This window comes from Castanea sativa, chromosome 1 (genome assembly GCF_040712315.1).
Source record: "Castanea sativa cultivar Marrone di Chiusa Pesio chromosome 1, ASM4071231v1".
In the NCBI taxonomy this organism is placed as follows: Eukaryota; Viridiplantae; Streptophyta; class Magnoliopsida; order Fagales; family Fagaceae; genus Castanea; species Castanea sativa.
This window is the reverse complement of record NC_134013.1, coordinates 59,752,379-59,765,036: the sequence shown is the minus strand read 5'-3', so window position 1 is coordinate 59,765,036 and position 12,658 is coordinate 59,752,379. Positions and strand designations below refer to the sequence as shown.

At 35.7% G+C, this 12,658-nt stretch overlaps 1 protein-coding gene across 1 annotated transcript; it reads left to right on the top strand.

The window, feature by feature from the left end:
- The first annotated feature begins 9,747 nt into the window (after nt 1-9,747).
- LOC142607287 (receptor-like protein kinase FERONIA) lies at nt 9,748-12,658 on the top strand. The gene has a single exon (XM_075778734.1). The coding sequence runs from the start codon at nt 9,921-9,923 to the stop codon at nt 12,633-12,635; it is 2,715 nt and encodes a 904-aa protein (XP_075634849.1). The 5' UTR covers nt 9,748-9,920; the 3' UTR covers nt 12,636-12,658.

Here is a 12,658-nt window from a genome sequence, read left to right as displayed (position 1 = left end):
TGGTGGTTTGTGTGAGAATTTAAACAAGGAAGAAAAAAAGAAGTCAAAAGAAAAAAAAAATTCAAGAACAAGGAAAAAAAGAAAAGAAAAGAGGAAAAGTGTCAAAAAGAAGAAAATAAAAAGGGTTCTCATCAAATTTTGAGAAGTGAGATGTAAGGAAGGAGTACTACTTTGAAAAAGAAGAGTTAAAAAAAATGTTGAATGGAAATTCCAAAAAGTGTTGACATTCCAACTATCTTGAAAACACTTCTTATATTTACCTTCACCCAATTTTATTTCATTCCCTTTGCTTTTACCCTACATTACGTCCTAATAAAGTCCTTATTTGATCTTGAAGATTGTGTAGTTCAGATATTGATATGACTGAGAAGAAAAAGGTGTGGTAAAAATATTTTTGGCATCCTTTCATGAGACTACTTGTTCTTTCTTGATTAAACATTTTTCATGTGATTTATATGTGAGGTATTTGATTTTGCTTACATTATTCCGCTCACATATGTTTTTGAGAGTGTTACACCCCATTTCAGAGTGATTTCATTTGTTGAGTGATAACACCGGAAAGATTTGAGTTGAAGCATACTTTCAAATAGAGATTCGAGTCAAGTTTATTCTAAAACTAAGAGTATGTTTAGGTTGGCTACGACTTTTCACTCACATTGAGTTTTGATGGCATGAGAAATTTCTTTAGCATTTTTAGTATTTTTGAACTTGAACTAATCCTCTTTGCAAAAGGCAATTGAAAAAAAAAATGTTTGATTTTCTTTGTTCTGTTTATTTTAGTATTCATTCTCAGAATTTTGTGGGTATATTCCCTGCAAACCCTCACGAGACTACAACTCGTCCACTAGTGTAAGCTAGAGGTTTAAAGGCTTGTTGCATACGCTAAATGCAATCGAAATTTCCAGCGAAAGTGGATTAGTTAGTATTTTCTTTTTCTTTGTTTTTTATTTCTTTGTTTCGTTTTACTCTTTATCTGTTTTGCTCGAGGAGTAGCAAAATGTAGGTTTGGGGGTATTTGATGTGCATTGATAATAGCTTAATTTTATATATTTATATCATTGTTAGAAAGCATTATCATACTTATTTTGAGGTAATTCATGCATTTTATAGTTGGTTTTGGAATAATGGTGAATAATCAATTTTGTGCTTAATTAAATCTTATTGTGTGAATTTATCTTTTGTAGGAGAATGGAATTAAATAAGTGGATTTGTGCAAAGAAGAAAGCTAAAGGACTTTACTTTTACAAGGCCTATGATGAAGTTAAAGAAGACCAACCCAATTAAATTTAAGTCCAATTGGAGTAGGGAATCAAAGGAAATTTGCATCAAATCCAAGTTCAATTCGGATTAGGATTCCAGACTGCACATCAGTTAGTATTTTTGGTATAACTTTCGGCTCAGATGTCCAATCAAGATGATTCAAGTTATGCTGGAAAGTTAACTTAAAGGGCTACAACTTCTTTGTCTACCAAAAGTCCTTATTCTGGCGTTAAATGGGCCAAAATTGTCAGTTAAGTGAAACCTAAAAATCTGGAATTTTCTCCAAACGGGAATTCAACTTGTAATAGGATTCCTTGACCTATTTAAAGGCTCTTTAGGGCAAAATTCAAAGGGGGCCAGTGCTAGGGCTGAGGGCTGAACATAGAGAGTGCGGCTACTTCTTTGCTTTTCTTCCATGACAGTTAGTTTTATTTTATTTGTCTAGTTTAATGTTTAGTATTTTATTCTTGTGTTTTACTTTAATTACTATGAGTAGCTAAATTTATAATTAGGGTTGAGGATGAAACCTTGTTAAGAATTATCAATAATATTTATGTGATTTGATTTTTTCCACAATAGTTGTTCTTTAATGATTTAAATTGTTCTTGCTTCATATCAATTGACTGAGATGAGATTCTAGATATGAGTTCAATCATGTTTTTCTTATGATTTAGGATTTGTCTTAATTAATTGAATGCTTGGTTTATTAATTCTTGAATATAAAATTGGATATCGCTTGTGATTTATCTGTCAATGGATACAATTTACGATCCAATTTTTAGAATTGGATATATCTTGTGATTTGTTTGGCTATAGATACAATTGATGATTTGATTTTATACTTAAGAAGCGAAGAAGAACATGCTTTTGATTTTTAAAATAAGGATTTTAATGAGAATATTTTCCATGATAGCAAGATTGATTTCTAGATTATCATGTAGTGAGTTGGGAAAAATTAATGATCATAAATATATGCTGATATGATTTACAAGGCGGATTCCAAAACCTTAATTCATTTCCCTTGATTGTTTGCATATTTTTATTGCTTTATATCTTTTGCTTAGTTTATTTAATTTCAAAACAACCAAATTATTAAACTAGATTAGGATTAATTTTGTTAAGATTTGATTAATTTTCCTACGTTCATTTAAGTCCCTGTGGGTTCGACCTCGTTCTTGTCAAACTATACTTCGGTACGGTTCGTACACTTGCGAGTATTTTAAAATTTCACAACATATTCCTCCTCGGACTTAGACTACTCACGATCTCGGCCAAAGTCCCACGCTCTTGGCCGGAGCCCAAGACCCCACAATTTCCATATGATGTTTGCTTTGTTTATTTTACCTAACATTACCATAATCTAAGATTACCAAAAAAATTCACATTACAAAAACTTATAGAAAAAATTATACCTACCCATAGATTTTTAATTATAAAATTATCCTTGGATATAATTTCAATTTTCAAGAACAAAATTGAAATCTCGTATCCTAACCTATTGTTCTCTGTCTCTGTCTCTGTCTCTCTGTGAAGAAATTTTTTGTCTATGACTTTGTGTGTGAGTTATGTATTCTAGGGTTTGGAGCTTGATGTGATTCTTTTAAGGAGGCAAATTCAATGGGTTTTCATCATTTATTTGGTTCCTGAGTTAATTTTTTAGGACCATCAAGTGTGATTGTCAACATAACACGAAGATAACTTTGCTTTGATTTGTTGCAATTTTGCTCTAGAGGCAAATTCAATACCATTGTCCGAGAGAATGAAAGCAAAGCAATAAGCTACTAGAGCTCCAACCTCCAACAATGGAATAATTAAGGAATACTCATTACTTCTTTAGTAAAAAATATTTTTCCTTTTATGTCAAGGAGAATCCTTGTTTTCCACACCAAGTAAATTAATTTTCTTCTACAGTAAGGAAAAACCTTCCCTTTTACACCAAGGAAAAACCTTCCCTTCTACATCAAGGAAACCCAAACCAAAAATAATTAGGAATTTGAGGCAAATTCAACAAATCTCCTCATTGACTCGAATTACATCAAGCAATCTTCATTCTTTATCAAAAGAACTTTGCCTTAATCCAAGCAAGCTTTGCTTGAACAATTTGTTCATTGATTCCACATCTAAGCCAAAACTTGTGTGCACATCTACCTTGAAACAACGTCAAAGATGCACTAGACCTAATTTCCTCTTTAAATTCACCAATATCCAACCTTGAGTTTTGATACCAATTGTTATACAACAGCGGAAGCCATAACATCAATTATTGTGATTTGAGTCTTGCATAAGCATATTCACATAAACAATAAAATAAAACATCTACAAAAGACAACAATATTTAATGTGATTCATCCAACTCCATGCCCATATCCATAGGCAAGGCTAACCAAAATATTCACTATCAATGATATGGATTACAACAACATTAATCAACACTCACAAGCCCAAAGCCCAAATAACTCTCTTACACTCACAAAACAAACAAACTCTCTACACACAACCATGAGTAATCTTAATTTCAACCCCCCAAAAATCTACCAAATTACTCTGAGAAACCCACTTATATTCTTCTAGCAGTTTTTTCCCTCTTCCTATATGGGAGGAACATTGTCATAAGCCACCAAACCCTTTGCAATAGTACCTATTTATAAGGTTTCAAAAAACTCTATATACTACTTTTGTGTTCGTGTGTTCTAAGAAGTATTATTGTTTCCTTAAAAAAAATGATGTTTATCCCACATCGGTTGTGTGTATTAGAGTTTCAATTCTTATAACCTCAGGCTACTACTACAAAGGTTAGGTCATTTTGTAGTGGTACTCTGGTTATGTAATATATTATAAGCTTGTTTTAAAAACTCCATATACAACTTCCGTGTTCTTGTGTTCTAATAAGTAATATTGTTTTCTAAAATAAAAAAAAAACTCATTCCTTGATGGATAAGAAATACTCATTACTTTTTCAATACTGAATTTTTTTTTTCTAATATCAAGGAGAATCATTGTCTTCCACACCAAATAAACTCCTCGTTTTCTACACTAAGGAAAAACCTTCCCTTCTACTTCAATGAAATCCAAACCAAACTAATTAGGAATTTGAGGCAATATTGAACCATTGTTAATATTTTTTTGATAAATAATTAAATTGGTTATTACTTGTTAGTTGCAATGCATGAATTTATGAAGCAAGTTTGATTTACTATAATGTCTTTTACATTGTAATTGTAACTTTACTAACTGTGCCCCTCTTGATTCTAGGTTTGACGGGAATCAAATAAGAGGCTCACTGGTCATTTCTATGAATAAAGTTAACAACATCTGAAATAAGGTTCCATGTGGACTAAAATGCAAGGCAATGCAGATATGATATTTGGTGGCATTACAGTTATTTGTGGACTATTGAGAACAATAGTTGAAGGCTTTGTTCTTGATTTTGTGACTAACACCATTCTAAATGCTTTTTTTTTTTTTTTTTTTTTAAAGGTAGGTGCTTTCGAGTTTAGAGAATGATCTAGAATTACCTTCCTTGATACTTTTCTTAACCATTCATGTATTATTTTCTTTTTCTTGGGCTGTATGGCATAGAAGAGTCAAGAGTGAGATAATCAAATATTTGTTATAAGGCAAGTTTACTTAAATTGTACAAAAGCTTTGAACAGTTGAGCATGTTGCCAGGCTTTGTGGAGCTTAGTTATGTTTGATCTGGATTTTGACTTGACCCGAAATAATATTGTTATAGTTTTTAATGAGAGATTTTTTTAGGCTTATTCCATGGAGCAAAATCCTGGGCTGATAGGCCTAAGCCATAGAATAGAAAAAATGTTGTTTTGGAGATTAGGGTTTTATGTTGTTTTTGAGAGAGAAAACTGAATTGTCATATCTTATATTTTTTTCTGAAAATAATGAAATCCATGCAACTCCGTGGACGTAGACAAATTGTCAAACCACATAAATATTGTCTTGTTTGATTGTTTTCTTTGACGGATATTTTTTTCTCTATTTTTGCATCTCACAAATTTGAGAATTTCGTGAATATTCCCCTTCACATGCTGTGAATTTCATTGGCTTGTGTTGAAATAACTTTAATGTTACAAATTCTTCTTCTTCTTCTTCTTGGTTATATTTTCAAGTTTGATCTAGTGAAGTCGGACCAGATATAATATTGTGTCACTTACTATATAGATAAAGCTTTAGGGAATTAAGAAAACCTCTAAGAAGGCCTTATACAATTCAAATATTCATTATCGGTACAATCATCATGCCAAAAAAATTTCACCTTACCTTCACCACTAAAGTTTGTGATCTTATGTGATGCTTCATATGCGTGCTGTTAATTGGAAATGTAGATTATGTGTACTCATATATGGTTATTGGGCCTGAGAGGTATTTGGGCTCACAACCCATTTGTATGGTGGGCTTTTGGATTTCCTACAATGGGTGATGCTACGCTCATCGAACACGGTACCCTAATTCCCCTTGTTATCCTTGTCACTCTCCCTCTCCTTACAGGATGATCTCTCACTCCAATCTCACCTCTCCGGATTTGCCAACCCCCTTAACTGAATCTTCCTTGCCTATTTATAGCCAAACTTAGTGGAATGGCCATGATTATTCCCCTGGTGGGTGGAAGGAGGGGTCCAATACTGTTATCCCTAAATGGGGGTTTAGTTGGGAGTGGGAAGAGGTGAGAGTGGCATTGGAACTAGTTCCACCGCTGGCTGGACTGCTTAGCAGTGATATTTCCAAAGCTTTCACTGGACTCACGAGGACATGACTTTTCGGGCGATCAAATTCCCCGAAGAAACAAGGTTTTACATTTACAGTCTATCATCAGTGCTTTCCTAATTTCGAGTTGGGCGCCGAGGATCATCTAGACGGTGTTCGTGGGCTTCATGTACGTGGCATTGTTGTGATAGGCTTTGGGGAGTATTGGGCCCGTTAACAAATAGCGCCCCGTACATAGATAATTGAACTTTTTATGTGAAATTATCCAATGTTGTTACACATTATCTTGCAAAAAGATATTGTAATGATGGGTGTTTCATGGTTCTTTTGTACATGTTAATTTGATTTAATCATCTTCGATGCTCAACATTTCCAACAATTGTTTTCTAAATTGTTGCTTAGGTGGTTTGCCCTTTTTTAAATATGCTCTTAGAGTGATATTGAACATCGACTTGGTGCTATAACATTTTTCAAAGGGTCATGTGTACAGTATATCTTTATGCATAAGATTTCATGTCGGAGGTTTGGGCATGATCTTAATATGCTCATCCCTTTTATAAGTCTTGTAGTGAAATTGATATGTCATGTTGACAGTTGTTGGGGACGTTTTGCTACAAGGGCCAAAAATGCAAAAATAGCCTAAATCTCCCCTTAGGTTCCTTAGAAATGATTGTTTGTGGAGAGTATCCAAACAAAAATTCCAATATTTAGTGAGTAGAGGCTAATGGTGTTTTAACAAGTGAGAAATCAAAATGAGTTGAAATACAAGAAAATGTATAAAAAAGAAATACAGAGATCTAAAACTTTGACCCACAATCAGCCAAAAGAGGAAATTAAGAGAGGTTGTGGAGAAGAGAGGGAAGGTTCTCTATACCCATATTTCCACCCCCAAGTTTCGGAATTGTTAGAATGCATCTTGGTTGAATTGAGTTTTTGCTTTAAGGTTTAATAACAAAAGTGCAGAAAAATACTTGAAAACAATAGGTTTGAAACTTCGATCCATATTCAGCAAGAAGAGTAAATTGAGAGAGGTCCTGAGGAAGAGAGGGAAGGTTCTTCTGTGCCCATATTTTGCACCCCCAAGCTTCAGAATTATGAGAATGTTAGCTGACTAAATGAGCTTTTGCTCTAACGTTTCAGCTCCTGGGGTAAAACATGGTTGACCTATTTTGAATCTAATTGGGGCTTTTTATATTGAGTTTTAGGTGCGTGACTGGTTTTGGGCAGGGAGAGAGGCTTTGGACCTCCTAAGTGCTAAATTGATATTTGGTTCAGATTTGCTTTAATTGGGTTTAAGAATTAGCTTGCTTTATGCATAATTAAAAAAAGATTTGACTAAGGCCTCATTGGCTCCTCATTTTCAGTTGTTTCAAACTTTTGGGAGGCTCACCTAAGAAAGGGCTAGCAGCTAGAGTTAGCCAATGAGAACCAACTATGTTTTAAAGGCAAAAATGGATTAGGATAGAACCTTTGGGCCACAATCAGCCATAGTATAAAAACTCTTTTAGGGATGGAAATTTAGGGTACAAGATCTTCTCCATGAGCTTAAGGTGCTACCAACGTCCCTTGCCCACTTGGTATCATGCTTGAGTTGGGCTCATGCAAAAAGTTCAAAGGAAATCAACTCATACCTTCCAAACCACACTTCTTTAATTTCTCCAATAAGTTGCATGGATTTGAGGCTTTGAGCCATGCTTAAAATAAAAAAATAAAAATATGATACTTGAATTGAGCTTGTAGAAAAAATGTATCACTAAATTGGGTATCAACAATGATCTTACAGTATACTTTGCTTAGCCTTCTGCTTGAATTTTTTTCATCCCTAGTGACCATGATTTGGTCAAGTATACATACCACACGTGGCATATGAAAACATGGATTAATATATGATAATTGAAAATAATATGACAAAAATTCACCTCCAAATATCCATCCGGCTTAACCCTTTTGCATTGAACTCAAAGTTTATCTATCCAAATATAGTATCAATAAGCAATTTCAGATTTGATAATAAATTTTTCTTGTTTACCTTGATTAACTGCAATAACTTTCTTTTAAATATCAAATTGTCCTTTGCTCAAATATCGCATTCACTTTCAGGGCTTTTACCTGGATTTTCTTGGCTAGGTTTGCACTTCTTAGTGCTAGCTTGGCTTTTGCTTTTTATGAACTACGTACCGAATATTTTGTGTTTATTGAATAAATACATGCTAAAATTGATCAGAGATTGAAAGAGAGACCTAATGCTTCAGCACTATGGTTGAAACTGTTTGTCAAAATGCATTGTAGTATAGTACTTAAAACTAGCTTCAAATCAAATTGTCCATATATCTATATTTATACATAATACATGTAAGCTGTGCAGAGAACTCATAGTTCATGTCTATACTTTAGTCATTGAGATCGTTTGCGTGTGATTTTGATATGAAGTTTACGTTTGAATACACAAGTTGGGAGAGTATGACAAATTACTTGCAAGTATTTTTAGATGCACTTCAAAAGTTGGAAAATAATTTCCCATAACCTCTCTGTGGTAATATCGTTGCAAAGTATATTGACAATTTTAATGCTAAATACTCTCTCTCTCTCTCTCTCTCTCATGTTTGCGAGCTAGGTGGCTATTATTTGGTTGACTCACGTTAACCATGCACTATGGGTTTTTTTTTTTTTTTACCTCCATTCTGTATTGAGAGATTCAATATACAAGACTTTTGAGGTGGGAGTTGTCCAATGGGTTCTAAAGAACTTTTCAATTACATACATTCATCTCTTTGCAATGTAATTAAAAGATGTTTTGGAATTTAAAATGCACGACTTTCAATTTTATAAAATGATGGCTTATTATAGATCATGTCACCAAGGGAATGTAATGAGAACTTGTTGCACACTTCATAACTTCATTCAAATGGTAACAAGAAACAATCACTAGCTTGTTTACTAAATTCAATGCATATAGAGGGGCTCTATTTTATTTAATACAATTTTATTACTCATCAAAAAGGATGTTGAGCCCTATTATCGACATCGAATGTAGGAATAACATAAGTGAGTCATAACACACTATTACCATCTTCCCTCAGCTCCCCCTTTGCCCCTGGTTTAACGAGAGTCATTGCTCCAGTTTTGCCCTTATAGCCAAGCTCCATTAGATAAGTTTCATACATTACTAATTGGTTGAGAATGTGTGCTTAAGATACGAGTCCGGTAAAAAATAAAAAAATAAAACATGGGTTTATAATTAATTGTTTAATTATCTTGGAAATTATGATAGTGCTTTTAATATTTATTTGAAATTGTGGGTTCCAGTTAACTTAACTGGTATAATTTCAAATAATTGAATAAGAAATTAGGTGTTCAATCCCCCGCTAAAACTAAAAACTGGTTGGTGTCTTAATCTAATGATAAAAAACTATCATAACAAGAAACAACATTGGTTAAAACTCTCTCAAAAAAATATTTATACGAGACTAACACGTAAAATTTAAATTGTTACTATGCCAACAACAACCCAACTCTTTGTTTTGTTATTTGCATTATTGCTCTAAGGTTTAAAGATCAACTCCAGCGTCTTTGTGGCAATAATAAAGAACTTCTTTCACGTGCTGGTTAGTTTTCCACACTCTTTGTAACTTTAATTTTAGTGTGCTTTTGACTAATAATTAAAAATATTATACATGGAGTGCTTTTTGACGAATACTTTTACTAATCAACTGAGAAGTCCCACCTTTTGGCTCTCGTAGAGGACCAAGAGTCACCAATCTCCCATTTCCAAAGAATAATTGTAGCCATCTCTACATCCAAAAAGAAACCACACGGTTCTCTTGACCATCCACGCGGGCTTCCCCGCGCATTGCTCTGTACACTTCCACTCCGATGTACATGTTTTATATCGCTCGCAGTCGCAGCTTCGCATACACTTCTAAGTTTTGTCACAGTCTACCATGCAAAACTCTTGTAGATTTTACGTTTACCTATTCTCAGTGTCCTTCTTCAGTTACCTAACAATTTCAGTCACTGCTAAGCCCTCCCCTACATACTCCTCCATCAATGATATCATGCTTAACTGTGGCTCCTCCGGCATCTCAACTGACCCAGATGGCCGAGAGTGGACTGGAGATGTAGGTATTCACTCAAAATTTGTTTCCTTAGAACAATCTAATAACACCTCTATACTCTCCCATCCCCATGGCTCATCCATTGATCATGACCCTTACAAAACCGCTCGAATCTTTCATTCTCAATTCACCTACACATTTCGTGTTAGTCCTGGCCAAAAATTCATAAGATTGTACTTTAACCCTTCTACATACCATGATCATTACGATATGTCTAAGGCCTTTTTCACTGTTACTACTGGTCCCTTCACTCTACTTAGCAACTTCAGTATAGGATCAAAATCCCTTGTCAAAGAATTTTGCGTGAATGTGCTGCAGAATCAGACACTGAACATAACCTTCACTCCATCTATAAATACTTCATACGCATTTATAAATGGGATTGAAATTGTCTCGATGCCCACCAGCCTTTACTACAGTCAATTTGGGGATAAAGGTGTACGTCTTGTCGGCCATAACTCTCAGTTCCATATCCAAAACAACAGTGCTCTTGAGATGATTTACCGACTAAACGTAGGTGGGCACTCCATTTCACCAATAAATGACTCCGGCAAGCTTTTACGGAAATGGCTTAATGACACCGACTTCTTTCCTGCTTCAAATGTAAACTCTATTAGTAATGGGGCAATTCAGATCAACTACACAAGCATACCTCCTTACACAGCACCAAAGGAAGTCTATCAGACCGCCCGAACTACAAGAACATCCGAAGACAACAAACGGTACAATCTTACCTGGAGATTGCCAGTGGACTCGGGGTTCAAATACCTCGTGAGACTCCACTTCTGCAAAATCCAACCGGAGGTAAAGCAGAGAAGTAACAAAGGGTTCCGAATTTCCATAAGAAATAAGACAGTGGAGATTTCTGCTGATGTTATCACTTGGAGCGGTGGGCAAGGCATTCCGGTATATAGGGACTATGTTGTGATGATACCAAATAAAAAGAGTAATGTTAAGACCCCTCTCTTTATAGAGCTTCATCCTAATGCTAATTCAAGCTCTGGTTATTCTGATGCTATCCTCAATGGTCTCGAGTTGTTCAAATTGAATAACTCTGATGCCAATCTCGCGGCTCCCAATCCTGAAGTTCCACACCCTCCTTCCGCTTCCCCTTCACCATCTCCGCTCAAATCACCTGCCCCACAACCACTACCTTACAAGAATTCCAAGAGCGGCACAAAATCAGTAATCTTCATTGAAGCCACTGCAGGTGTTATATCTGTCATATTTTTCTTGGGCTTAACAATTATCTGGCGAAGGATGAGAACAAAGTCCGCCAAAAGTGAAACACCGCCAATTCTACAAGCTGTCGGCCGTCGCTTTACTCTCCAAGAAATCAAGACTGCCACAAACAACTTTGACCGGGACCTTATCATTGGAAAAGGCGGCTGTGGTTATGTATTGAGAGGTTACATCGATCATGAACATACCCCTGTTGCGATCAAGGTTTTCCGGCCAACTTCAAGTCAAGGGTTTCGCGAATTTCAGACAGAGGTCGAAATGCTTTCAATGCTTCGCCACCCCCACCTGGTCTCGTTGATCGGTTACTGCAACGATGAACGAGTCAAAATTATTGTATATGAGTTAATGGCTCACGGAGCACTTCGTGATCATCTTTACAAAACAGATAATCCTCCATTGTCATGGAAGCAGAGGTTGGAGATTTGCATTGGTGCCGCTCGGGGAATATTGTACCTTCATGAAGGTGAGGAGCACGCAATCATACACCGCGATGTCAAGACCAGCAACATTCTTTTGGACCAAAATTGGGTACCCAAAGTTTCAGACTTTGGGCTTTCACGATTGGGCCCTAAAGGACTGTCACATAGCCACGTCACCACTGAAGTGAAGGGTACATTCGGGTATATGGATCCAGAGTATTTTTATACTCATCGTCTATCTGTAAAGTCTGATGTTTATGGGTTTGGGGTGGTGTTGTTTGAGGTGCTGTGTGCTAGGCAAGCCGTGGATATGGGCCTAAATGATGAGCAACAAAGTTTGGCATATTGGGCTCATTCGTGCTTTGAAGAAGGTACACTTGACAAGATCATTGATCCTCATCTGATTGATCAAATATCACCAGAGTCTTTGAAGATGTATGCAAAAATCGCATATAAATGTGTGTGTGAAGTCAGAGATCAAAGACCCAAAATGGTTGAAGTGTTGAGGGCTCTTGAGTTTGCAAAGGAGTTGCAAGAAATTGCTGATGATGGAGGCCACGGGGTCATGATTAATGAGGAAGTTCCACTACGTTTGGGAGAAAATCAGGCGGTGTCAAGACCAAGGAAGAAAGGTGAGACGGGGCAATCGTGTCCAACATTTTGGAACAAAAGTACATCAAATAAAGAGCTTCTTAGATTTTTAAGTGAGAAGGTGGGGCTGAAGTGGGTCAAATCACCAAAGCTAGGTTGTTTTTTTGCAGCCTCCGAGTACAATGTCTTGCCACGTATTGAAGTGCAATTGCCGGATCTAAGTAGGTGCGGACCATATACCACACCTGAGAAGTTTGTAACTGAAATCTCGAAAGTTGAAGAACCATAATGCAACAAGTGCTTTCTTTGTTC

What these genes read in the sequence shown, in the direction of transcription:
- LOC142607287 (XM_075778734.1), top strand. Translation starts at nt 9,921, where the DNA reads ATGCAAAACTCTTGTAGATTTTACGTTTACCTATTCTCAGTGTCCTTC.